We start from the raw sequence: 26,840 nt of genomic DNA on the forward strand, positions 1-26,840 counted from the left end.
CGAGGCAGGCAGATGATTTGAGCTCAGGAGTTCGAGACCAGCCTGAGCAAGAGCGAGACCCCCGTCTCTACTAAAAATACAAAGAAATTGGCCAAACAACTAAAAAAATAGAAAAAATTAGCCAGGCATGGGGGTGCGTGCCTGTAGTCCCAGCTACTTGGGAGGCTGAGGCAGGAAGATCGCTTGAGCCCAGGAGTTTGAGGTTGCTGTGAGCTAGGCAGAGCCAAGGGCCCCCAACCCCGGGAAAAAGGGGAAACCTTTTTCCAAAAAAAAAAAAAAAAAAATGTCCAGTTCTAGTAGAGAAGCCAAGATAAATCAACATGTAACTGTGATACAAGACAGAATGAGCTGAGTGCTGGAAGAATTACTAAGTTCCATAGTAGTCTGACAAAGAGGTAACAAACACACTTCCGCAGGGGCAAGGGAAAACAATACAGCTATAGTGAGTGGGTGCTTCTCGGGTGTAAGTACAAACAAGATGGTCAGAAAGTAAGATCATTCACCTAGCAAGTCTGAAGTAATGAAAATATATTTTAATAAGCTGCATGTACAAATGTTATGCTGTCTATTGGAAGCCCATTTTGTGGGAGATACTATGTTACATGCTATATGGGAACACAATAACATTTCTGACATCAAAGCTTTACAATCTGGGTGGGGAGCAAATTATATGTAGTATATTGTGAATCCCCCAAGGGCAACTGATGTGTCTTATCTTTATATTCCCATTCTCTTGTGCAATGCCCTCAACATCACTGGCATGAAATAAATGTCTGGCAAATGAGTAAATAAATAAACGACTACAATACAAAGCAGAAAATTATATGTGCCACCGATAATCAGTATCCAAGAAGTTTAGGGGAGGGACACAAGGTAAGCAAGGAAGATAAAGTATACACTGTTTCTGTCATTCACTCCACATATTCCTCTGGTAGTCATCCTACCTCATTATCTGCCTCTGTGCTCCCTTGGAACCAACTCCCAGGGTAGGCCTGTGACCTAGGCCACCCAAATCAGAATATTACATTCCCCTCATTATAGCAATGAGTTCAAGAGTGCGTACCTGACCCAAGCCATGCCAATGAGATACAGTCGCAGCCAATCTTGGGAATTATGTTTATGTAACCTAAAAGATAAGTTCTTTTCCTGCTGAATTTGGAGCTCAGAGGATGAGAACCTAGAACTTCTGACCGTTGTCTTGCTACCACATGGTGAGAGGCTGAGAATTGAAGCAACTCATGGAAGGAGAGCCTGGCAATGGAGGAAGACCAGATCCTAATCACACCGTTTAAGCCCCAGCTCTTAATAATACTAAAGGAAGGCATTTTTTCAGTTCACAGTCAACAAATTCCTCTTTTGCATCATTCAGTTTGGGCTGGATTTTTTTTTGTTTGTTTGTTTTGAGAGAGAGAGTCTCACTCTGCCACCCCGGGTAAAGTGCAGTGACATCATCATAGCAACCTCAAACTCCTGGGCTCAGGTGATTCTCCTGCCTCAGCCTCTCCAGTAGCTGGGACTACAGGTGCACGCCACCGCGCCCAGCTAATTTTTTCTATTTTGGGTAGAGACAAGGTCTCATTCTTGCTCAGGCTGGTCTTACACTTCTGACTTCAAGAGATCCTCCTGCCTCAGCCTCCCAGATGGGCTGGATTTTCTGTCAGGTGAAACTATAACAGTTTTCATGCAAAGATGAAATTACAATTCATCACTGAAGAATGTGGTGGGTTTTTAATACGGGGGATTCCAGGTGAGAAGAATTGCATAAACAACAGATGAAGTAAGAAAACAGAAGACTACTTCTGTTATCATGATAAAAATATACAGCTCAAGTTTAAGTTCAGAATAAGTCCAAATAGAATGGGTCAGGGTTCGCTAAATAAGTTGGGTATAGTAAATTGAACTGCTCACACTTCACTAAAAGGAGTAGCTGCTATGCAGCTCAAGAAAATTATTGCCAAGTAGGAACTGGCCCATTGCAGCCACAACTGCCAATTTTTCAAAAAAAAAGGCTAAGTCCAGACTTTAAAAGTGTTGATGGCAGTCAATATTAAAAAAAATGGGCAATTATGTACAGACCAAATAAACAAATCTATGGGGCAGGATCTAGCAGTTAAGTCTGAGACTTAAAGACTACTTCAATGGCCAGGGAAGTAAAATCAAATCCATATAAAAGTTTTGCGGGCCCAAGTAAAAGTTTCCTAAACAACACAAGTATGTGGGGCTTCTAACAAACACTATATGACAAAAGAAAGAAAGAGAACTATGAATATACAGAATATAGAGAAAAAGTCATAGAATGAATGTTTACAACACTGAGCTCTTAGCACAGAAATAGTTGTAGAGTAGATGAAAATAATTAAAGAGTCTATGCTCTCAAGTCAGGCTGCCTGGGTTGCTATCCAGGCTCTCCTACTTTGTTTTTCTGTGACTCCCTGGGCCAAGTGTCCTCATTTATAAAATACTGCTAGTGATAGTGCCTACTTCACAGGGTTGTTGTGAGGAGTAAGTTAGTTGATACTTACAGTGGCTGGCAGAATTCTAAGATGGCCCCCAAGATTCCTGTCCTCTAGTATGCACCCTCTGTATAGTAAATAAATGCTGTTTTAAGCCACTAAGATTGTACAACATCCTTCAGTATCCACGGGGCACTGGTTCCAGGAACCCTGTGGATATCAAAATCCATGGATGTTCAAGTTCCTTATATAAAATGGCATAGTATTTGCATAGAACCTATGCTTATCCTGCTGTATATTTTAAATCATCTCTACCTAATAAAATGGAAATACTATGTAAATAGTTGTTATACTGTTTCCTTCTAATTTGTATTATTTTTTATTGTTGATTATTTTTTATTTTTATTTTTTTTCAAACATTTTTGATCCACACAGTTGGTTGAATCTATGGATGGAGAACCCACAGATATGGAGGCCTGACTGCAGTCATTTGCTATGCAGCAATAGAAAATTAGTACACCTATAAAGTACTTAGAACACAGCCTGACATGTTAGAAATCTTTGATAAATATTAGCTATTGTTATTACAGGTTTCCATTAAAGTGTATGTTCTAATGCATTCGAAATAGGATTCTGATTACAAAAATTGAGTTTTCCCATATTATCTTTGCTGGCATAAAAGATGCACAAGCATATAGATATATCCCAATGATACAAAGAACTAGGGCAGACAGCTTATAAAAATACTTTCTATACACACGTATTGATAGTGACTTTAAAGTGATTTGTAGAAGGAAAAAAATTATTATGATCATATACTTTAGACTGGAATCCTGTTGAAAATAAGTTCAGGATATGCAATGACAGTATACTAACCTAAATAAAATATTAATATAAGATCACAAAGTTATTTTTAATTCACATTGGATTAACAAACACTTAGCAGGGAACAAAGCATAATAATTTTACTGGTAAATGAAATCCATAGTATTATGTTTATGATAGCATAAAATAATGATCCTGTATTTCAGATGCTAGTAACTAAGAAAACAAGCCATAATATAAAATATATTTGAATGAATTCCTTTATATCACATATACAGAAAAAATACAAAAGTAAAAATCTGTATAAAGCAAGCAGCAAAATATGATAAATTTGAAGAAATTCCTAGGGAGGTAGCCATAATACATGTAGAAATATATTTCGGTTAAAAAAAAAACTAGTTAAAAGCAAACAGCAAAGTAATAAATTTGAAAGAATTCCAATATAACGTACACACATACCATAAAAGTACATATTTCTCTGAATATTAGTAAATGACCAGCAACTGCAAATATGATAAAAAACAGACTTAATAAAGACATAAGCAGAAAAAAATAGTGAGGAAAAAAGTATGATAAAGGTTTTTATCTTTACTCTCGAAGCCAAAAAACTATATAGCTCAAAGCCTGAATACCGGTTTCATTCACCAACACTCTAGTGTTGAGAGTATTCTCTTTATGCCAACCATTCACTGTATTAGTCTCACAGTCACTATCATCTTGAAAATACCCCTTTGTAGCCCAATCACTGTAGAAATCTGTGACATTAAGCTTGAACTTAATGTTCTTTCAATGCCTCTGCTGCTTTTTGAGCCATAGGCTACAAATAAATAAATTTATATCTAAAGAGTAATAGTCCTATGATAAATGTCAGTGCAGTGTTTCTTGTTTGTTTTTAAAAACTATCAATGATACAAGAAACTTTCATCTTTGTTGAAAATTTTTATGTCCTTGGGCCTTACCATTAAGAGCAGCTGTGCTAAACTCACCAGGAACAACAAGCATAAATTAATATCTACCTGCTTGTCTTGCATCCCTAGAATATGCACAGAAGACGTGGGCTACATTTTGATATAACCATTTGGGATAAGGCACATGTGTAACTTTACAGAAACAATATCTATTGCCTAACATAATAATTCACTTTTCCCGAGGTGGCCTCAAGCTTATATGAGAAGGTATCCTAAATCTCTCATAATAACTGCTGAATCCAAAAGGGGTGACAGCTAGCATTTTGAGGAGCACAGATTTCCTTTAGTGAAACAATGATTAAAGATTCCATTTCACATTTGATTTTAAAATCTTAACAAGAAGATACAAAATTGCCTCAAGAAAAATGTTGAACTCAAACAACAATTTAATAGAATTATAGTAAACCTCATTTCAGCACAAGACTTAGCATAAGAGCTTCCCTGTTATCTTCAATGTAACACAAATCATCCTTTTAACATAAAATATTAGGGGGTCATGGTAATTTCACAGCTTTATTACATTAGAAAAAATTTTAATGGTCAAGTCAGATTGCTTCCATTTTATAATATGCAGATAAGGGATGCTGTCTCATAAATATGTTTAAAAAATGACTATTAAAAAGGGATGATAAACGAAATAAAGTCATTTGAAGAGGACAATTTGAAATTAACATATAGACTGCCATAATCATATTTAGAAGAAATCTAACTGAAGTTGGACTTTTTATTAATTACCACAGAATTCTTAATTAGAAATCTAATATGAAAGAATCAAAAATACTATAAGATTCCTTTCTTTGAAAAGTATACAAAGTTAGCTTGTCCTATGAGTTTCAACCATTATCTTATCTTAATAAATATGGTATTTAATAGCCCAACTATCCTCTTGAATATGCTCCTAATATCTAATGGCAGAACTCAACCATGACAAAGCCAAATAGGTTCTCATTACCTTCGAGCATATAAAGAGCTACCGTTGATAGTTGAGCCAGGTACTCACACCACTGATCTGCTGAGCCCTCTGAGTGGCACTGCAAAATATACTTCTGCTCCTGCATTCATTACAAATCAAAATCGAAAGTTTACACAAATTTCTGATTTGAATTAAAACATTTAACAGAATGTATCCTCAAACTTTACTTTAACTGTGCCATTTTTTTCTTTTAAATTAAAAAAAAAAATGGCCAGGCGTGATGGCTCATACCTGTAATCCTAGCCCTTTGGGAGGCTGTAGTAGGAGGATCATTTGAGGCCAGGAGTTCAAGATCAGCCTGGGCAACATAACGAGACCTCATCTCTATAAAACATGTTTTAAAAATTAGCCAGGCATGGTGACATGCACCTGTAGTCTCAGCTACTTGGGAGGCTGAGGCAGGAGGATCACCAAGCCCAGGAGGTGGAGGTTGCAGTGAATTATGAACACGCCACTGCACTCCAGCCTGAGTGACAGAGTGAGACCCTGTATCTTAAAAAAAGAAAAAAAAGTAGTAACTTTGAGTTTCAAATACAGGGGGGATGTTTTTCTAAGAATGAAAAAGAATAACTCAGCTTTTCATTAGGAACAATACATTCCAAAAACAACTTATCATTTTGGTAAAAATAGCAAAAGCCTAATCACTCAACTTTTATTCTGAAGTTAAAAAAAAAAGTTTCACTATTTTAGTCTACATGAAAAATAAAAATAGCCCCAGTGAATTTCTAATTGCTAAATCCAATGCTGAATTTGTACTTTTATATGCTGACCATTGCAGGAAGTTAGCTATGCTCCCAGCAAAAAATCAGGTCCTTTAGGCAGGGGTAGTCACAAAGGATAAGAAAATAATAGAAAATGGAGAGTAATAGAAATAAAAGAATACACGGAGATGAAAGTATAGTTTTATAGATTTATAAAGATAAAAGGCAAAAAGCGGGATACTCAGGGGTCCCTACGATATCCCCATGAATCATAAGGCCCAGAATAAAGCTTCACATGGGCATTTATAGGTACAGAGATCAGTTGTCAGGGGTAACAGATTTATATAACAACAGGTGGTTCGTTTTGGGTTACAAGTATTTCAAAAGGCTTCTATAGATTCCTTAACTAACTCTGGTTACAAAATCTTTCAAGGACAAACTTCTAAGTTCTAAGATAAAGCTATCACTTAACAGAAGGATTAAACAGAGATATAGCAGCTCCATATTTCTTTATCTAGTTATTGCAGATAGAGACAGGTCATCAGAAATCAAGCAGGAACTGTCCCTTGGGCTAAATGTTTTTAGCCGCAGGTATCTGTCTCTGGGCGGACACTCTTTGGTCAGCTCTCATCCCGTGATTCCATGTAGACCTTGCTTTGTCCTTCAAAGCAGGTGAGAACCATGGGGTTGAGACCACAGCGTCACCTTGGAAAGGAGCTGCTGCTGACCTTTTGAGATGCCCTCCTGAGGTGGAGCAGCTTTTGATATGCAAACTAACATGTTCACATATTCTTTCAGGGCAAAGCCCTGCAAAACTCCTGGGACCATTTCTGTCTCTAATATAGTTATATTAATTTATGGAGCAACAGGCCATCTCCTTTTCGAAGCCTTCTTCTTTCATAGATCCCAAACTACCTGAAACTACAACTCCAGAGACACCTCAGGTTACTCTTTCTCTTCATGTCTTTCTGGCTTTCTAAAGATTGTTCTCAGTTTATTTTGAAAAGCAGAAAACAAAAAGCAAAATGAACAAGCAAAAGCCAAATTTCCCATTTAAAGAACACTGTTATCATAAATTAGGGAATTCCTATCAGGATGAGCATGAGCGGGGCTCACACAAGGAAATGAGACTCACTAGAACAGCTCTAGGCATAAATTTCAGTGAAAATCTTAAATCAACTGCTCCTAACCAAAAATAGTCACACATATTAGGCATAAACCAGCTGCAAAAATCTCCTTGGATTGCTTTCTCCTTTGGCATCCAGAGTCTTAACCAACTAATTCTTAGTTCTAGGTTCCCCATTGGCCTATTTGGAATAGTGGCTATTAAATCCTAGGAAGTCGGCACTGACTCTTCCACCTAGAATACCTTCCAGTAAAGGCCCAAATCAAATGACCTGTCTACCCCAAATCTCCATCTCAAGACTGTTTATCACTGTTAACACAGTCTGCTGGAGAATATTCTGAGTACCTACAATGTACTGAACGTGGCAGGCAAGATTTTAAAAAAGAAGAAAGCACAGTCTTTCAAGGAACCTTCAATATAATTATATTTAAGTTATTTATATATTTATTTTATATATTTAAGTTATTTATATGTCCTTTTATTTATTCTACCAGACAACGCAGAAACTAAGTCTTAATTATCCTTTTTCCACATAGTGCTGTGGATAGAGTCAATACAAATTTGTTGAATTGAAGTTTATTAAACTGGTTCTTTGTGACCTAAAATAACCAAGTGAGAATCCCACTGCTTTCTTTTGGCCCTATTTCTTCATTTCTTCAATATACTATAGAAATAAAAGGAGTTTAGGAATGACAAGTCAAACCAATTTTTCCCCGCTTCTTTACTGTGAACAAATAATACTAAATATCACAGTGATATACAAGGGCAGGAGAGAGAATTTAGTCCCAGAAGAAAGGCCCTCCTAGCCTACTACAATAGCAACCTCTAGAAAAACTGCCTACCATACTGACAAGTTCAAAACAGCAATAGCATATGATACTTAAGAGGAAGAATGGTTCATATTTAAAATTTATGGTAGCACAAAGGCACTCAGAATTTTATGTTCAATGTACTGAATAGAAAGCAGCTGTTAGGCAAAGAACAATTAAATGACTTCAATTGAGAGAATTAATCACATTTTCTTACACTTAGGATTCCGTTGTCATTTAAAAATAAAGATGGAAAAAGACTATAATGTCAACATTTTAAAAAACATCAAAATAAGCACCCAAACTAGTATCTATCTAAAAAAAATATAAAACTTACTTATGTGCGTAAGATTTTAAAAGTTTAATTACACTAAAAGTTTTTAAGAGATATCCATTCTATATTTATATAATTAACAGATCAAAGTTGTTTCTAAAATGGATATGTATTTTTTTAATTATTAGAAAATATTTAATGTTAGCAAGTATATCGGCCTACAATTTCCTCATGGGCTTTCCACTTCACAGAATAGGTTGTACTTCTGGTAAAACAATGTATTTATCAAAACATGTTATCACATTATGACATGGATGAGAAAACAAGTATAAAATGTATGCAGACAAAATAAATAAGAGCAGGCACTTGGACTATTATATTCCTCCAGTTAAACAACAGTACAGTGAACTGGCTAGTCTATCACCAAAGGAATAGAATAGCCAAAACTGCAATACATTAAACACATCAGAACTGAATTGAATTGCTGCCTGAAAATGAATGACATTGTGAAACTTATCCTTAACTTTCCCTACTTACAAGGTAGAAAGTTTCAGGATTCTATTCTGCTTCTCATGCTCTGTGTCTAATGTGGTTAATCTAAAAATTTGCTGAAGTTATTGGGCTTTGAAATTACATCTAGAAAAGACCAAGCTGGACTTTGGAATAGGTATTTCACGTAGAAATGCATCCAGGGATTAATAAGGTTTTGGAAAAGACGAAGCCACTTGCTGAGACATGGTCTTCAAGGCCAAGAGGCTTTAAAAGCCAATCCCATAGCACTCTTCCTATAGATTATAATTTAGCAAGGCAGCTCCCACCCAATTCTAGAAATATAAGTACAAATGGGCCCCAAGAATTTGGTGAAATCCATTTAAGAAATAATAGTTTCCTGCAAAAGAAAAAAAAAAACAAACATTCAACTAATTGCAAATGTGCTTTGCTTTAGGGAAAACCAGACACTACATATGGAAATCCAGGTTTTCAAAACAGAGTAATCAGCTTACCAAAAAGATTCATAATTGGACCCTGCTAGTCTCCAAATTTCCTAATTCATATAACCTGATATATGATTTGTAGAAATTAAATTTATAAGCAAGATTTTCAGGAAAAAAATTTGCTGTCCAATACAGCATTTAATTCTATGCTTATCATATGTATCATTTTGCTATAAAAATAATTAGAAGTAATTAGTAGCTTGGCAGCTCCAGTGAATAAGATCTGCTTTTTTCAAAAACCACTAATCCTTCAATTCTTCATAGAGGACCAGAGTGATCAGAAATAACACTACCTGAAAAGAGAGAATGACATGAATGAACTGGGAGAAAAGATTTCAAAAATGTCTGAATATAAGACACTGCCATTCATCTTCAGCAGCCATTTGATCCTGATGGACCACAGCATTTGGCTATTCCCTTTTGTGATGAACTGGCCAGCTCATGACACTAGCACCTAACTGGAAGAGCAAAATAGTAGAAGTGCCTGTTTATTTTTTAACCACTTATATTTTACACTTCTACTTTCCCATTCCTCTCAGAATGGGACATGTCTAAGGGAGTTGAGAGAGGTTTCTTAGAAAAGGTGCCATCTTGAAGAATGAAAAGGAATTTGCCAGGCAGAATGGAAGGAACTGTATGAGCAAAGGTTGGAATAAGAAAAGGAATCCTGAGCTGTAGGGGAAATGACAAATGGGAAGGCTTTAAAGAGCACTGAAGTCTACGCACTAATGCTGATGACTATCAGTAAATATGTAACCTATGAAATGATCACACTCACCAAGAACTCTATATTATTTTGTAACTGAAAACGTGAAGTTGTTTTCAAAAGAACTTTTAAATATCAAAATCATCCAAGTGTAAACATTCCTTGTCATGTGGAATATATCCTTGTACTCCAAAAAATAAAAGATAATTTTTAACCATACAGAGCATAATATCTTGCTTCCACAAAATGCTAAAGACTTTGCAAGCTTCTCTTTTGCTGAGGTGGTAGAAAATGAGTGAGAAATATCCAAATCTCACTGATAAGAGGAAAATATTTTCAGCACACAAAAAAAAATCTCTGCATGTAGCTATCCAGTTTTCCCAGCACCATTTATTGAAAAGAGATTCCTTTCCCCAGTGTATGTCTTTGTCAGCTTTGTCAAAGATATCCATGAGTGGATTATTAAAATTTGGTTGATGTTTACAATGGAATATGACTCAATCATAAGAAATGACAGTGATCTAGCACCTCTTATACTTTCCTGGATTAAACTTAAGCCCATTATCCAAAGTGAGGCATCACAAGAGCAGAAGAACGGGATCCACTTGTACTCACCATCAAATTGGTACTAACTGATCAACACTAGGATGATCACATGGCAGAAATACTCTCTAGGGATTAGGGAGATGGGGGGGCAAATCCACAACTAAAGGACATGGGGAGCACTAAAGGGAGGGAAGGGCATGCCTTTAACCCGCACTTGGGTGAGGCAAAGACATAAAGTGTAACTATAATGTTTGTACCCTCACAATACCCTGGAATAAAAAAAAAAAAAAAAAATCTCTGTAGCATCATCATTGCTCTAAAGAAAAGTTAGAAGCCTGCCATGACCATTAGCAAACACACATGGATATCTTCCAGGAATGGATTTCCAAAATCTGATCACATCCTTATAATTATCTAATATAATTATAATTATCTAATATAACTATCTATTTTATTGTACATAGTAAATTTGAAGTTAAGACATCATGCAGATGAAGATTTTTATTAATAAATAGAAAACATGGGATTTGAGCTCAGGAAAAAAAGGCCAGACTAGAGATTAAGCTTTGGATGTTCTCAACACACAGGCAGGCAAGTAAAGTCATGGCAGTGGAATATTGTCAACTTAACAGGTAACAAGAGAAGAACCAGCAAATGATAACTTTTTAAACAAACTGGTGAGAAAAGTTGGAGCATGAGGGGCAGGTCATGACACAGAAGCCAATTAAAAGATTTCTAAATGCTGAACAATGTCACACCTTAAGTTCTGCAAACCTGAGGTATGGTTCTGCAGAATTCTGGACAAACGGGAAACAAGAAAACCCACAGTATAGTCACCTCTTATTACAAAAGACTTCTGAGGCACCAAAACAACATACCTTACCAACTTGTGCTCTAACTCTGAAAGACCAAGAGCCACTGAAAGGTTGTGAAGGAGGAAACAGGCCCTAGCACCCCCACCAGTAAGTGACATGTGCCTCTTTACATGCTCTGTTGACTCTGCTATGTAAATAAAATGCTGTGACCCATGCAACGTGAAAAGAGGGAAGGAAAGGAAATTCTGTAGAAGGTATTTTTAATCCTGACCCCAATTCAGCTGACCCTAATGAAACAGCTCTGCATAAACACTGCCTCGATAAATTTCTCCTGTAAGCATCAAAACTAAAACAAATGCCGATTAAAACTTGAAAGAAGCCCCATGATTGCCAAGTCTGGTCACATGTAGTTCTGATGGTTTTCTTTTACTTGACAAATATTTGTTCAAAAACAACATTTTAAAATTATTTGTCGGTGCCATTAATATCAGGTATAAATGTTAAGGTCAAATAAATACCCCTAAAAGGAAAAGAGGTGCTAATAATGCCAAAGAGGATTTTCTTCTATATTGCATCATAAAATGTTTTAATCTATAAATGCATATATCTATAGAATCATAGAGCAAAAAAACACACCCAGTAATGGCTTGGAAACAATACAGACCCAAGCTAGGGGGCTCTTGAATAATTAATGTTTTAATATGCAGTACTTTAAGATTATAGAATGTAGATTTCAAAAGGGAGCCTAACTCTATGCAAATTCCATTTCAATTATTTTCACATAGAGTTGTGGCAAGGATCAGTGTAGAACCATTTGATATGAAAAACCCACCCTCCTCCCAACCACCCTACCAGCACTTATTTAGATTTGAATATATGAGGGAAGTAAGACATGATGTACCACCTATATAAAAATAGTAGAAATCCTGATTAAATAATTTACAGCTTTGCCTAGAGCGATGCTTTAGTACAAGAGAGAAATATTATCAAATAGTCTTACTTCTCTCATTCTGGATTTTGTTCCTAAGGCCTATAATATTTAATAGTTCATAATTAGAGTTCTAACACAGAATGAACATAACACAGAATGAGGTATGGTGGAATGGGGAAAATATGAAATCTGAAACCAAAAGACCCCTGTGAAAGCTCTAACTCCTTTACTTAAAAATAGTGTGACCTTATCGACTTCCTCCTCTACAAAAGGCATAATAACCATAATAACTTAGAGGGCTGTCACAGGAGATAAATGTGATTAATATGTTAAAGTATTTTGCAGAGTAAAAAATTAAAAATTAAATTGGGGAGCACAACACTGGGAAACTTGTAATAAATCCGTCAACTATCCCTTGATCTATTGACGGAAGACCTAGACCAGGGTCTAATACTCACTGGCTTCTTAGCAAGTATGAGACAAAAAATGCAAAAAACAAGAAAAATTCTGCCAAGTATGTAATCCAGCAGTTTTGTTTATAACTGAGTTATCTGAAGGGAGGGTATCTGGCTGGTTTGGAAAGCCACAATCATTTTAAACAGAGACATACAGAAGCTCTGAAATTGAAACTCATCATTAGAGACAGCCTAATTTAGTTTGAAAAGCTAAATAATACTATTACATAACTTATTCTTAATTTTCTGGCATTATACACATAAATTTCAATATGAGAAACAGGTATCACTGAAAAGTTTATTTGTAATTTAACTTCTGTTTGCTGTATCACATTTTTACTTCAATTTAGCAGCTAGTTCTTGAGCACTTGGGCATCAATTAACAGAAAGCATCAGACTGAGTTCAGAAGACTTAAATGCTAGCTTTCTTCCTGCCACTAAGTGACTACTTATCTTTCTCTGAGCAGCAACTGATGCGTTACGGCGAAAGGGAAAGGTGAAATATCAGGGAGGCTATGAAACCAGATAGTTTTAAGCTCTAAAACCGTGTAATTCTATTATGCTTAAGGAAGGAATTGGGGACACCTGACTTCTGCTCTCATGAAGTTTACAATCTAAGTGGGAACCTAGGAAATAAAGATACATAATTTAAAAAATAGAGAATATTAACAGTTGCCAAATGACTGGCATGGAAAATACCAGTGACTACTGATTTTACAAAAGGAAAAGATCAATCCTAGTCAAATGGATTTCACCAAAGATTTGAGCTAAAATCAGTAGGACTTCAAAAGAGAGGATGAAGATATACTTCATCCTTCCATGATGCACCATGAACAGCACAAACTCAAAGAGCACTTTACATATCATCTAGCCCTACCTTATAGAGATAACCCACCATGATATGTGATTCTAATCCTGAATGAAACTCTTGCAGGGAGAGGCAGCTCCAAAGCAGTACCAGGGAAGCCTGATACATCATTGGAGCACTCTAATCATAAAGCTCTTTCAGATAATGAACCCTAATCAGTTTGCCTACTATAACAAGGCATTCTGTTCTTTCACGTCATGATTTATAAATATTCATTTGAATGTCTCTTGAAACATGCAAAACTAGGTAATGAACATAAAAATTTTAATGAAAATCGATCTTTGAAGATAGTTAAAGAGACTACTCCCTTGATCAAGGTACTTTTTAAAAATCTGGCTTAGAGAAGCCATCTCCAAATTCAACTGCTTACCTTTATAATATACCACATCAAATGGCAATGTTTGATTTTTGCCCTCAAAAATATCACTCTGTTTCTGCCTTTTACAAAATTTAACAGAGCAGTTTATCATAATTTTTCATCACTATTAATATTATACCTCTAATACATATTTGATTTTTTCCCTCTGATGACAAGTCTTTCTCATATGTAACAGAAATAGCCAAATCACAACGTAAAGTTTGAGGACAATAATCCATAATCAAAGAAAAAGATCTGATTAATCTAACAAAAACTTTTGAACCTTAGTTACACAGCCAAAACATTTCTAATAGAAAATTATATCTTTGTTTCATTTCAAGGCAAAATAACAGAACAGTACACCTTTAATTTAAAAATGAAAACAAGCCAGGCACAGTGGAGAGCATCTGTAGTCCAAGCTACTCAGGAGGCTGAGGCAGAGAATAATAGCTTGAGCCCAGGAATTCAAGGCCAGCCTGGGCAACACAGCAAGACTCCATCTCTAAAAAAATTTAAAGTTTTTTTGAAAAAACCAAAAAACCAAGAATGATAGTTTTAAGTACATAAGACTATAATTTTATTTTTATCTCTTTAGGTAAATAACTTGCAGTTCTTCTATTATATTATTGAATTGAAACATTTTTAAAGTTATTGAATTACATTAGCTTAGAGTTAAAAAAATAAACTCAAAAAACAATTACTATATATATACTACGTTCACAAATGTGATTGATAATATAAAACTACAGAACTAATGGCTTGTTAGAAGACAGGTAAAATATTTCCTACCTTTTTTATTTTTTTTTATTAGAGAATTTTCTCACAGCATCTTCTGTTTCCTACTGCGTGCGAAAAATCTTCTGGCTCACAAATGGTAATGCATGGGTTGCCAAATAATGGACCACAGGCCAAATCTGGCCTACCACCTGCTTTTGTACAGCCTGCAAGCTAAGAATGTTTTCTTACATTTTTAAATGGTTAGGGGAAAATAAGACAACCATTTGGGAACATGTGAAAATCAATGTGTGATATCCATAAGCAAAGTTTCATGGTATACAGCCATACCTGTTCACTTACACATTGGCCATGGGGGCTTTGGGGGTACAATGGCAGAGTTAAGAAGCTGCCACAATAAGCAAGTGAGGTAATGCATATGTTAATTCACTCAATTTGGCCATTCCTCAACGTATACATATTTCAAAACATGTTATACATGAGAAATACATAAGATTTTTGTCAATTGAATAATTTTTTTTTTTTTTTAAAGAAGCTGTCAGCCAGGTGTAGTAGCACATGCCTATAGTCCCAGCTCCTTGGGAGGCTGAGGCAGGAAAATCGCCTGAGCCCAGGAGTTTGAGGCTTCAGTGAGCTATCATTGTGCTACTGCACTCCAACCTAGGGCTACAGAGTGAGATGAGACCCTGTCTCAAAAAAAAAAAAACAAAAAGAAGCTGTTGCCACAGAGACCATAAATAGCACTCTCATCACAGACTACAAATCACCATGTAGCAGTTATAACTCACTTGTCTCCTGGCCTGCAAAGCCTCAATATTTACTATGTGAATTTTTACAGAAAAAGTTTCCTGAACCCTGCAATAATTAATATAATGATTCATCATTTCCTGAAGAACTCAAGATAATGGCAGTCATCTGATCTATCAACTATCTTACTAAACTTCTTAAATTTTACCATGATAGTAAAGATTTCTTTTTGCCCAGTCTTGTACATATGCATTATGTATTAATTTTTAAAAATATTTATCAAAGTGTTCTCCATAAAACAGAAAAGGGATACAGTTTTCATGCATTCCTTCATTCAAGTCAACAATTAAACACCTACCGCATGCCATGAAGGTTGCTAGGAATTCAAAATAAATAAGATGTAATTCCTGGCTCCAAGTAATCACACTCTACTAAAGAGACACAGTACTCTAGAAGTTTTTGCCACTAAAGGAAAGGCCAAAGCAATGAAAGTAACCTCAGCCATTCCACAATGACATATTGTCATTTTAAAAATATTACCTCTATCTGAATTAATAGCAAGTTATACACTCAAATGGATAAGGCAACAAGGCTCGACAAACACATTTATCCATCAATACTTTTAATCAAAGCATTAGCCCTTACATAAGCAATTAACCTTGACCAACACAGATATAAATTAAAATACTGATTAAGAACTTACTAACTATCCTTCGAAACTTCATAAGTTAGCTGGCATCTGGTTTTTAACTATCATAAGCATACACCAATTCATTGTAGGTTATTTACACATAAATGAAAAGAAATATTAACTGAATGGCTAAAAATGAAGAATAAAATAAATAAATATCATCATTGAAAATCCAAACAATGATTTGTTTTGTTTTGAATGTCCAAGTGTCCTACAAATATCACTTTACTTCCAGGCAGAGGAATATTTTTGAGAATAATGGTCTATTGAATCTGCTCTGAGACTCAATCTGTTGTAAAAAAAGAAAAAGCATATAAATCATAAAAGTATCACCATTTCATAATGAATGCTAGGATCTACTGCAGTTAAACATCTTGGCTGTTTGCCTGCTTTACTTAAAACAGAAAGAGAAGTATAATGTCAATAACTAAGTCTTCTAGCAGCTGTTCTGAACATACTAAAGAGATGTTGCATCTAGCAGTTACCGCCAAACATACAGATACATGCACCCTGGTGATTGGAGGTTAGCAATCCTGGTGTGTCTGCTCGCTTTTAGTATTAAATATTTAATGGCATATTTTTCCTTAATGGAACCCAGGCACATCTGATGAGTCACTGGGATCATTTAGTAATGCAGTCAAAGTTATCATACTGCCATTTCACATCAACTTTGTAATTAGATAATCCATCACTTTATTAATTCAAAAGATTGCTTTCTTTACTACTTTATAGCATGCTACCATAGTGAAACCCAATTGAGCTCATCAACAAAAAGGCTCTAAAATTTGGTCCTACATGAACTTAAAACCCTCCAGTGGCAAACATACACACACTTCTGACCTTTCAAAACAAGCACAGAGGTAATATTCTTCCCACGAATTAGCCTACCAGCAACACTGAAGTAATAGAGCACCAGCATACCCAGGATAAGATAGATAACAGAACTGAAAATTTAAGATTAAAAACTGAATATATCATGATCAACTTTGTTCTTGCTTTTTACTGAGGTATACTGTTCGCCAGAGAATGAAAAGAACACAAAAAGTTACTTAGTAATTTTTCCTCCATGCTGATTTATAAAATTATGAAGTTATGGTAGAATGTCACATAGACTACTTACACTCTAAATCTAAAGGCATATATCATCCAAACGCAAGCATATAATCTTGAATACAGTATCATGATTGTTTTCTTTTGTCTTACTTCTAACATACCTTAATATATTAAATCACAATTTTTTTCATATTATGAATTAGCAAGATTCTTGTTTTACCATACTCTCTATTGCTTCTCCAATAAAAAAAGAATTCTTCCCCAACACAAAAGAATTTACTCAGAATGGAACTGAATGTAAAATTTAAGTATCACAGTACAAAAAACATCTCCTAAAATCCTCACTTTCAAATCTATATAACCAGTGTATATTGCGAAACTAGCTGCAGCTAATAGTGTTAAAAATTAGATTTTGAAATAGCAAATTCTAGAGGTCACATATGTGCCCTAAAGAGTAAAAATAACCTGCTACCAGGAGAATTATTTTGTTAGAAAGAAAAAGGGAGGGAACATCTCAAACAGATGTGGAATTTCTAATCAAACAATTCTGTGGCAGTTGCGCAACATTATCAAGTTAAACAGTACTTTGCAGAGCTCTGGAAACACTAACAATGACATATGTTTTCTGGTCAGGAAGGTCACTTTTATTCTTGTTGCTTCCAATTTAATGTCTGTTTTTGAAACGTTCCATGCAACTAGTCCATTTTCTATCTTATTGTTCAGATCTTAATCACACTTCTAATCAGCCTGCAGAATGCATTTTTAGAAAAGAAAGTTATAAAACCAGAAAAAAAAGTTGTATATTTTTCTATAAATCTGTACAATAGTCCCTAAAAAATCTTTTCTATGCATGCAAAATAACCTCAAGACCAGTTCTACAGAAATTAAGTTTAGGCTATTAATAACCATTGCCAATAATTAGCAATATACATTTTGAGAGATAGAGAAATACTATAATATTCCACGCCATTTCAGTGAATTGCAACATGACAACAAAAGCACTCTTATGATTTAATTTCACGCTTTTAAGATGTATGTGTGAGAAAGATTTATCACAGGAAGGCTACTTTTACATTTCCTACATGAAATCCCAAGAAACTACTCTGAAATCATGGAGATGCTATGAATGCAGGCAACAGTAAATAATTTCTGTCCACAATAGCTATGGGCTGAATGAAACCAAGCCAGTTAACACGAGAAAGATACTATTTCCTGTTTGCAAAATTTCTTCTCAGCAAGACAAGTAATTCTCAGCATCTCAAGAGACCCCAGCACTGGGCACACTGTGAGCAACCATCTGAGACTCTGGTTTACAGTCAGTCGCAGGCTGCACTTGGCTATAGGACAGTACAGGGAGACATAAAACACTGAAGTTTTATATTCGAATACAGATAAAGCTGGAAAGTGGGGGCAATAGTGGCAGAAATTAATTATGTGTCAAATACTCTATAAGCACCTTACAGTTGACCCTCATTTTTATCTATGAAGTAGGTAATACTATTATTCCCATTTACAGATGAGAAAATTGAGATTGAGAGAATTTTACTTACTTGCCTGGAGAAAGTGACTTAACCATCACACTCTTCAGCCTCCCAGTTAAATTTGTCCTCTCTCTAATTTTCTGTCCTTTTAAAGGTTATATTTATGATTATGAATATACAAATTTCCTATATTTGTAGCAAATGTTTAGGACCCAATCAATAGATTGAACCACAGCAGTTGTCATGCCAAGATAAATCCATTTCAAAACCAAACTGGAAATTTTGTTTGAAGATGGCAGTGGAAGGAACAAAAGCGTATGCTGGGAAGGAGGAAGGGCTTGTAGGGATGGAAACACACACCATCTCTTCTCTAAACAATGTGGAAAAGAGCCAGCAGAGGCAAACTTGGCCTTTATTTTTCATGAGCACATAAATAATCACATCTTCTGTGTTCTCACCAGCAAACATCTCCAGCGCACCGCCCACCCTTTGTTCACCTTTGTTGCTGTCAGTGGCAATCGCCTTCCATTCCTCACGCTTCATACTTTCATTTCCATTCAGTCACACGTCCCCAAGGAATGTATAAGTTAGAAAAAAACAAAACACTACACAAATAAAACTGCAAGTAAATTGCTCCAGCCTCTCCATCCACCAGACCATCACTTGTCAGCCTCTCCACTATAAAAATTCTGAAGGAACTACTACCCTCACTAATTTTCTATTACACTTAGTACAAAACGAACATTTTAAACATCAATCTTTTATTCAAATTCTTATTGTAATTACTAAATATAATGGAAAACCTGTATTCCTCAGGTAACAACTTCCTTTTCAAACCTTCTTCTCTAGAAGAAGTCAATATATTTCCCTTTGCTCAGGGAGTTAAGAGGAATAAGCACACTCTCACTCCCCACCAGCATTTCTAGAGCATTGGATATAACTGTTCCCCAACACCACCTGGAATTTATGCCAATTTCTACTTCCAAGGTTAGGTCCTCCTTGATATTCACCTCTGGAAAAATTTCTCCTTCCTATGGTCTCATATTACTTAATTTTTATAGCAAGGCAACAAAGTTGAGGGTAGACAGGATATATTTATACAGCAAACTCCTACAATCTAAACCCTAGTTGCTGTTAGGGTAGGTGTTTGTGTGGAGTCAGGGAGTGGGAGATTAATACTGGTGCTAGGAAGTAGGTGAAAAACAGGAACACCTAAGAATGTGACCCAAAAAATGACTACACAGTAAGGTCTCTGAAGTAAAACGAGGAAAAATTTTCCAGGTAAAATCAAGACTTAAGCAGCAGAATCACATTTGGCACTGAGACCCTGGTCCAACAGCAAAGACACATTATTTTTCCACCAGAAACTGTAAAATGTGCAAAATATAAACTGCCAACTTTTCAGGCATTAATCATGGGTTTCTATTTAAGAAAGCCATCAGCTCAGCAGACAATGAAACATGCTCTCAGAATTAAGAACTTTCTCGTCCTCCACTGACTCCTATCCTTTCAGGGCAAGTGCAAGTTTGATAAAGATAATGCATATCCTCAAGTAAAACTTGTGCCCTGCTGAGGTTTTCTGCCTGATAATTTTCAAATTTAGAATTAGCCACACATTTCTGTAATCCTGCATCAGGAGTGCTTTACACACAAAAGGGAAAAAAAGTCTGCTGAATTTACTAAGTGAATTCAATTAATGAACACCTCTCAGGAAGGCAAGAGTCTTGGTAACAAAAGACTAATTCCAAATAAAGGAAAAGAACATGTGTGTGAAATCTAACTAAAAATATCAGATATAAAACAAGTTTGAAAATTACTGAAACCAGGTGATGGAATCATAAGAGTTCATTATACTGGTGTCTCTACTTTTGTTTATGTTTGAAAATGTCTATAATTTAAAAGTTAAAAAAATTAAAATGTAAACAAGTTTAGAAAAGCTCTCAGAATTCCATATGCCTTCAGTGACAATAAGATGGGCTAAGACATAGGTTTAGCATTTCTAATACCTACACAGAACATGAATGAGTAGAAATGAGAGGGACCAAAAGGAAAACATAAAACAAGATCTTGTTTATTGAGGCCAGGTAAAGCCAGTCTTCTTCCCAGCATAAATTCAAAAGTTAGTTCACTGGGCTGAGGAAGGCAGGACAACATGGAACTACCCCAAATGACAGTTTGTATATGCGGTAATAGCCACTGCAGGAAGTACACTCTATGGTCCTCATTTCTTCTCCTTGATCAATTCTATGCAAGTAAAACGGGGAACGGGGTGGTGGATTAGGATTAAAATCTCTGCCCGGTGCTTTCCACTCACTTCCAATGTGCTCAATGTGATCTACACCATCAGACACTTGCAATTTTACGAGCTCAGTAGCTCATCCCTGAGATTTGCAGGATACTATTTAGCTTAATTTAAGATCATTTTATTCTTCTGAAAAAGAAGAAGAAAAGGAGGAGAATGAGAAGAGTGATCTCTTTTAGGGACAAACTTATAAGCAGAAAAATACAAATTACAGAATGGTAATAAAATTTTCACCAAAGTACAGGAGCCATAGGTTAATAGTACTTTCCTTTGATTACCAACCTATATTTTAAGGCAGAAATAACACACATCTGAGTCCAATTATCCCCCCAAAAATCTGAAAGATGTAACTATTCTTTTATAATAACAAATATTAATATTATATGGGAGGAAGGTAGCATATTATTAAAAATTTATCCACTTGATCACAGCAAAAGAATTTTCCCCCTATACAATGACATAGAGAGAATTTCATTATAAGACACGTGAGATTAAAATTATTTAAAAAGAAACAAGAGAGATGAGATATAGTAATTCACATCTCAAATAGAAAGTATTTTAAAATATTTTTCATGAATATTAATAACACCAGTAATTAGCACTTAAACATTTTCCAACAATAGACATAATTTTCACAGAATAGCCACAGACTTAACACTAGGAATGAGGTAATAGTCATCATAAGGTATATTTTTATCTTTCAGTGGGTGTTAATATTTATAGCGTTTAACATCAAAAGAATTGGTGTACATTGTATACATGATACTATTATAAGTTATAATTTTCAGAAGCATATGAAATAAACATATGAAAAACTTCTCAGATGTATTGTGAGTAACCACTATGTTTTGAAATCAATTTTAAATTACAGACAAACCAGAATATAATGCTTAGATAATATTAATCAGAAAATCATAAAAACCTACCTTAAAGAATAAAAATACGTTTGAGAAAAACAAGAATCACTCTATAGCAACCAAACTAATGACATTTAAATTTTCAGAAATAGGTAAATTTTAAAACATACCTTAAAATACTCATGGCATAAATATACCTCTAAATGTGTGTTTACAAATTGCAAAATAAGTGGTAAAGTCACTGTCAAATGTAAAATTTTACTTATTATTAAACTGTGATTGATATTAAAACAAACCCAAACACACAATATGAGAGCAAGGACAGCAGATCCAAAGCAGTGTGGGGAGTGAATCTGATACGTCACCCCCGCCCCAGGGTAGATACCAAGAATCAATCACTGCACTCTTCTTGCCTGGTCTAAGACAAACCCTCAGAATCATTTTCAAAAAGAACACGTCAGGTAGCTATACCAACAGACCACAGATGAAATACCAAATAAAACCTGTTATCTATCCCTAACCTAGGATTTTAGTGACCTGAAACATTTAAATGAATTTTTAGGTAGTAATTTTAAAATCAGAAATGTTCATGCTTTCATATTATTTAGAATTCACTTAATCAGAAATGGATTCCAATAAATTTTTCACTTCAAAGACAGGCTCTGTACTGAAACAACTACCACAAAACTCGATAAACACAATGACAAACCGAAGTCCATTAGTAAGAAATAATGGGATTTGCTGTTTGGGGGGGGCAGTTTTGGATATGCTGTTTTCTTTTGAGAAAAGAAAGCATACTCTTTCTTCCAAGAGTATGTTTTGAGAGTTGACAATGAACATACTCAGGCTATAATGAGAATAATGATAAAACAGAAAAATGAATACCCTTTTCAATATACACAATACATGTTCTTATTCTCCACTCATTAAAGTAGAGGAGTGATCTAAGACATTAAGGATCTTGAATTTCCCATCAAGGTTCTAGACATTTTTGTAACCAACAAGAAAATAAGAAATAAATGACTGATTTATGGAATTAGAAAAGATACCAAATTTAACACTTACTTTTGCAAAGGCTTCAAAAATGTCAAAGGAAGGTGGCAGCTGAGAAGCATCCTGTATTTCTTCTCTCATGAAATGTTGAAATGTCATTGCAAGTTGCCTGAGGCCCTCTTTTTTATCTTCAGTCAGTTTGTTAATATCTTTTTTAAAGAGAAAATGAATAACACAATCACAAAGTGAACTTTTAGTGGATAATTTTCAAGTGTTCAATGTTGGCTGTTAAACCAGATATTTTCTGCCTTACATTCTATTCTGACAGAGAGCAAATACATGTCTTTCTATCTTTTGACAACAACCATTCGTGATACATATGTTATCAAGTAAATTCTGCCAAACTTTATCTGCAATGTAAGATCAAACACCTATCAAAAAAATAAACGTGCATACAGATGAAAAAGCATTAAAACCAAAATCCGTAAGGTAGTATGTTACCAGATTTTCTATATCATCCTGTACACACATACAAATCATTAAAAATTCTTATTAAGTCAGTGAATTTAAGCAGACTTTTCCACGAGATAATTTACAACCAGGTCATGACTGATACACAGAATCATCTCAAAGGCAAAAAGACAAAAAATGAGAACTAAAATGTTCAGATAAAGTTCAAATAGGTGAAATTTGTCATACAGAAAGTACATCATGAAGCAAACATGGATCAACCAAAGAAATCTCAACTTTAAAGCTGAATGAACAAAATATGGTGCTGCTTCAACCCAACAGCAGGAGATGGTTCTAAAGCTAATATTACCCCCTTAGAAATCAGTTTAAATTATATCACAATTAGGGTGTTAAAGCTAAGATTGCACAATTCAATTAACAACATTTGAGAGTATTTCACTTAAGGCAGTGTGTATGACATTGCTACTGAGCAGGGCTAATGTTAGTGGTAAAATTCACTGTAAGAGATGCTAATTACCAAACAGTAATATAACACAAAAAAATTACTAATTTTTTTTATATTAAAACTTGAAAAGATACATCAAGTTGAACTATGGCATAACTCTGTTACTCATATCAGGTCTACGTATTTTCTTTAAATTACTTGTTTAACAGAATAATTAACCTGATTTCTTAATAATAATTTATTAACACTGGCACTTAGGATTCCATAACCATAAATCTGTACTAGACCATCTTCTTATTTGCCTCCATCCAAAAGTATTAAACTGTGTACAAATTTACTCTATGAGCTCTGGCTAGTTTTAGATCGAAGTCATTTACAACCTCAATGGAAACACTAATAGAATCTGCTCTTTAAAAGAACCCTATATAAGCGTTGTTATGAAGCAAGAAATAAAATATTATATGACTTCCTAATTTCTTAGTATCAGTAACAGGAAAGTAGAAACAGCCGTCAAATATTGGAATGGAGTGGAACAGAATTTGAAATCAGATTGACATGGGTTTCAGCCCTAGTTCTGACACTTACTGGCAGAATACAGTCACTATCGCAGGCTCGAATAAAAAACTGCCGGACATCTCTGATAAACATATGAGGGTGAAGCAGAGGATGAGAAAGCCTCTAATCTGCAATGCTACTTCTATTTGGTTTCATCTTAGCAAAGAAAGTGTTACTAGGCCAGGCACAGGGGCTCATGCCTATAGTCCCAGCACTTCGGGAGGCTGAAGTGGGAAGATCACTTGAGGCCAGGAGTTTGAGACCAGCCTGGGCAACACAGGGAGACACTGTCTCTACAAAACACAGAAAAATTAGGTGGATGTGGTGGTGAGTACATGTAGTCCCTGATACTCAGAAAGCTGAGGCAGGAGGATCACCTGAGCCCTGGAGTTTGAGGTTGCACCACGCACTCCAGCCTGGGCAACAAAGCAAGACTGTCTCTTCAAACAAACAAACAAACAAAATAAAAAAACTTCCAGGTTGCTGAACACATGGAGATGCCACAGGGTGGTGTGTTCAGAAAGGGCATGGAAGCTCCCCGCTTCATACCTTACTCTGTGCGTCTCTTCATCTGGCCATTCATCTGTATCCTTTGAAATATCTAAGGTGTCTTACATCTATTATACAACATGGTGACTATAGTTAATAACAATGTATTGTATACTTGAGAATTGCCAAAAGAGTAGATTTTAAGTGTTCTCGCCACAAATAAACGATAAAAAATAATAAAGTATCTTACAAGTCCAAAAATAAAAAAAAGGATCTGTGCCGATAAGAAAGCAAAATAAAGCCTACATTTGCTTAACACTCAGATCTGGAAAGCCTTATAGTTATCCCAAAAAGCTGGGCTACTGCCATGGAAGTTCAGGAGAATTGTAACAAAACTCAACAAGTCATCTTTACTTTCTACTTTCCTTAGTATCTAAAGGACCAATAACCCTAAATGCTCCCTAGAAACCCCTTATCTTCCCCCATTTACTGCATTACTCTTCTCTGATATCAAAAAGAAACCGGGAGAGGAAACCAAGTGAGGAAAGAAAGGAAAGAGAAAGGGAGAAACAGAAGAAAAATTATTCTGTCAATTGGACTAATGGGTATACTACCCTGCCTAAATTGGACATCTTTTATGGGGTTTTACAAACCCTCGTATGGCCAAAGCTACCCTGAAATAAGTGAAATAAACTAGTATGTCAGTTGTATACGTATTAAAAAAAAGCTTTGTTAGGTTTGTCTCACATAATAAGAAAAACAGAAAAACAAAGTTAGAAATAAATCAGTTCACCAGCTCAGCAAACAAATGATAGGAATTTTTTTAAATGCTGATAGACAATCACTTACTTGACTCCAGATCATAAAATGAGTAAAGTTTCTCTGATTCTGAGGGTGTTTCTGCCATCTGTAAAGGAAAGAGGGAAAACACCAATAACAATTTCAAATGCATCAATATATAAATGAGTATGTTAGAGTATCTTTAGGTATTTAATGAAAGTCTATCAAAAAGACCATATCCTATATATTCTTTCTCTTCATCGCTCTTATTAGAGTTGAATTACTTAATAAATAACAACTTTAAAATAAAAATCTAACTTGCACCTTACTTCACCAGTTTAATTTCCAAATGCAAAACCCTTTTTACAAGAAGTTTCCATACTTTTTACATTCTTAAAGCCCTCTATAAAATTTTATACTGGCCAAAAAATTCAATAAACAATAGGAAAGAACAGATCTGGAGCCTGCAATAATTTGAGAAAGATACTCATACTAAAGCCTGGCAAATAAATCTGGCAACCTTCACCAGAGCAGTATTTCACAGACTCTACTGTTTTGACTTTATGAAAAGGGCTGAAGAAATCATTTCAATGAATTCTGTCTATAAAAAAAAAAAGATAAGCATTCTTCCATTTAATATTAATTATTATCTAATTAGTATCTACTTGAAGAGGCAACTAAAAAAACGACACACTTGTCCTGTGCACTGATTCACAGTAGAAAAGTTATAAAGACAATGTAACAAACATTACTAACATCTTAAACCCCAAATACAGGACTTCCCATCTCTACTCCCAGAAGGAGATCATAGGGCCTTCAAAAAGGGGCTGTGTGCTTCTTCACTGCCACTGACTCCATGATTAACAGGAAAGTAACCAGTTTTCTGTCTTAATATACTCCCTGGAATAATCCACCATCCAGATACATGAGTATAATTTCAGCCTTCAGTATGAATAATACACGTATATCTCATTTTACTGTGTTTTAGTGTATTGTGTTTCACAGATATTGCCAATTTTTACAAATTGAAGGTTTGTAGCAACCCTACATTAATCAACTCTATCAACACCATTCTTCCAAAAGCATGTGTTCACTTTGTGTCCCTGTATCATGTTTTGGTAATTCTAACAATATTTAAAATTTGTCTATGATTATTATATCTATTATGGTGATCTGTGATCAGTGATCTTTGATGTTACTACTTTAATTGTGTTGGGGTGCCACAAACCACACCCATAGAAGATAGCAAATTCAATCAATAAATATTGTGTGTTCTGACTGCTTCACTGACCAGCTGTTCCCCAGACTCTTTCCCTGTCCTCGGGCCTTCCTATGCCTTGAGACATAACAATATTGAAATTAAGCCAACTAATAACTCTACAATGGCCTGTAAGTGTTCAAGTGAAAGGAAGAGTCGTGAGTCTCTCATTTTACATCA

At 35.2% G+C, this 26,840-nt stretch overlaps 1 protein-coding gene across 1 annotated transcript in view; it reads right to left on the minus strand.

Moving 5' to 3' along the window:
* SMYD3 (SET and MYND domain containing 3) overlaps positions 1–26,840 on the minus strand; it is a 583,727-nt gene that overhangs the window by 472,179 nt on the left and 84,708 nt on the right. The window contains exons 4-5 of the mRNA XM_012644393.1: positions 25,472–25,529; positions 22,735–22,871 (exon numbers count right to left, since the gene is read on the minus strand). Coding sequence (XP_012499847.1) covers positions 22,735–22,871; positions 25,472–25,529 — 195 coding nt within the window. The remainder of the gene's footprint in view (positions 1–22,734; positions 22,872–25,471; positions 25,530–26,840) is intronic.

The sequence above is a fragment of the Propithecus coquereli genome, unplaced genomic scaffold, assembly GCF_000956105.1.
Source record: "Propithecus coquereli isolate 6110/MARCELLA unplaced genomic scaffold, Pcoq_1.0 Scaffold210, whole genome shotgun sequence".
NCBI classification, from domain to species: Eukaryota; Metazoa; Chordata; class Mammalia; order Primates; family Indriidae; genus Propithecus; species Propithecus coquereli.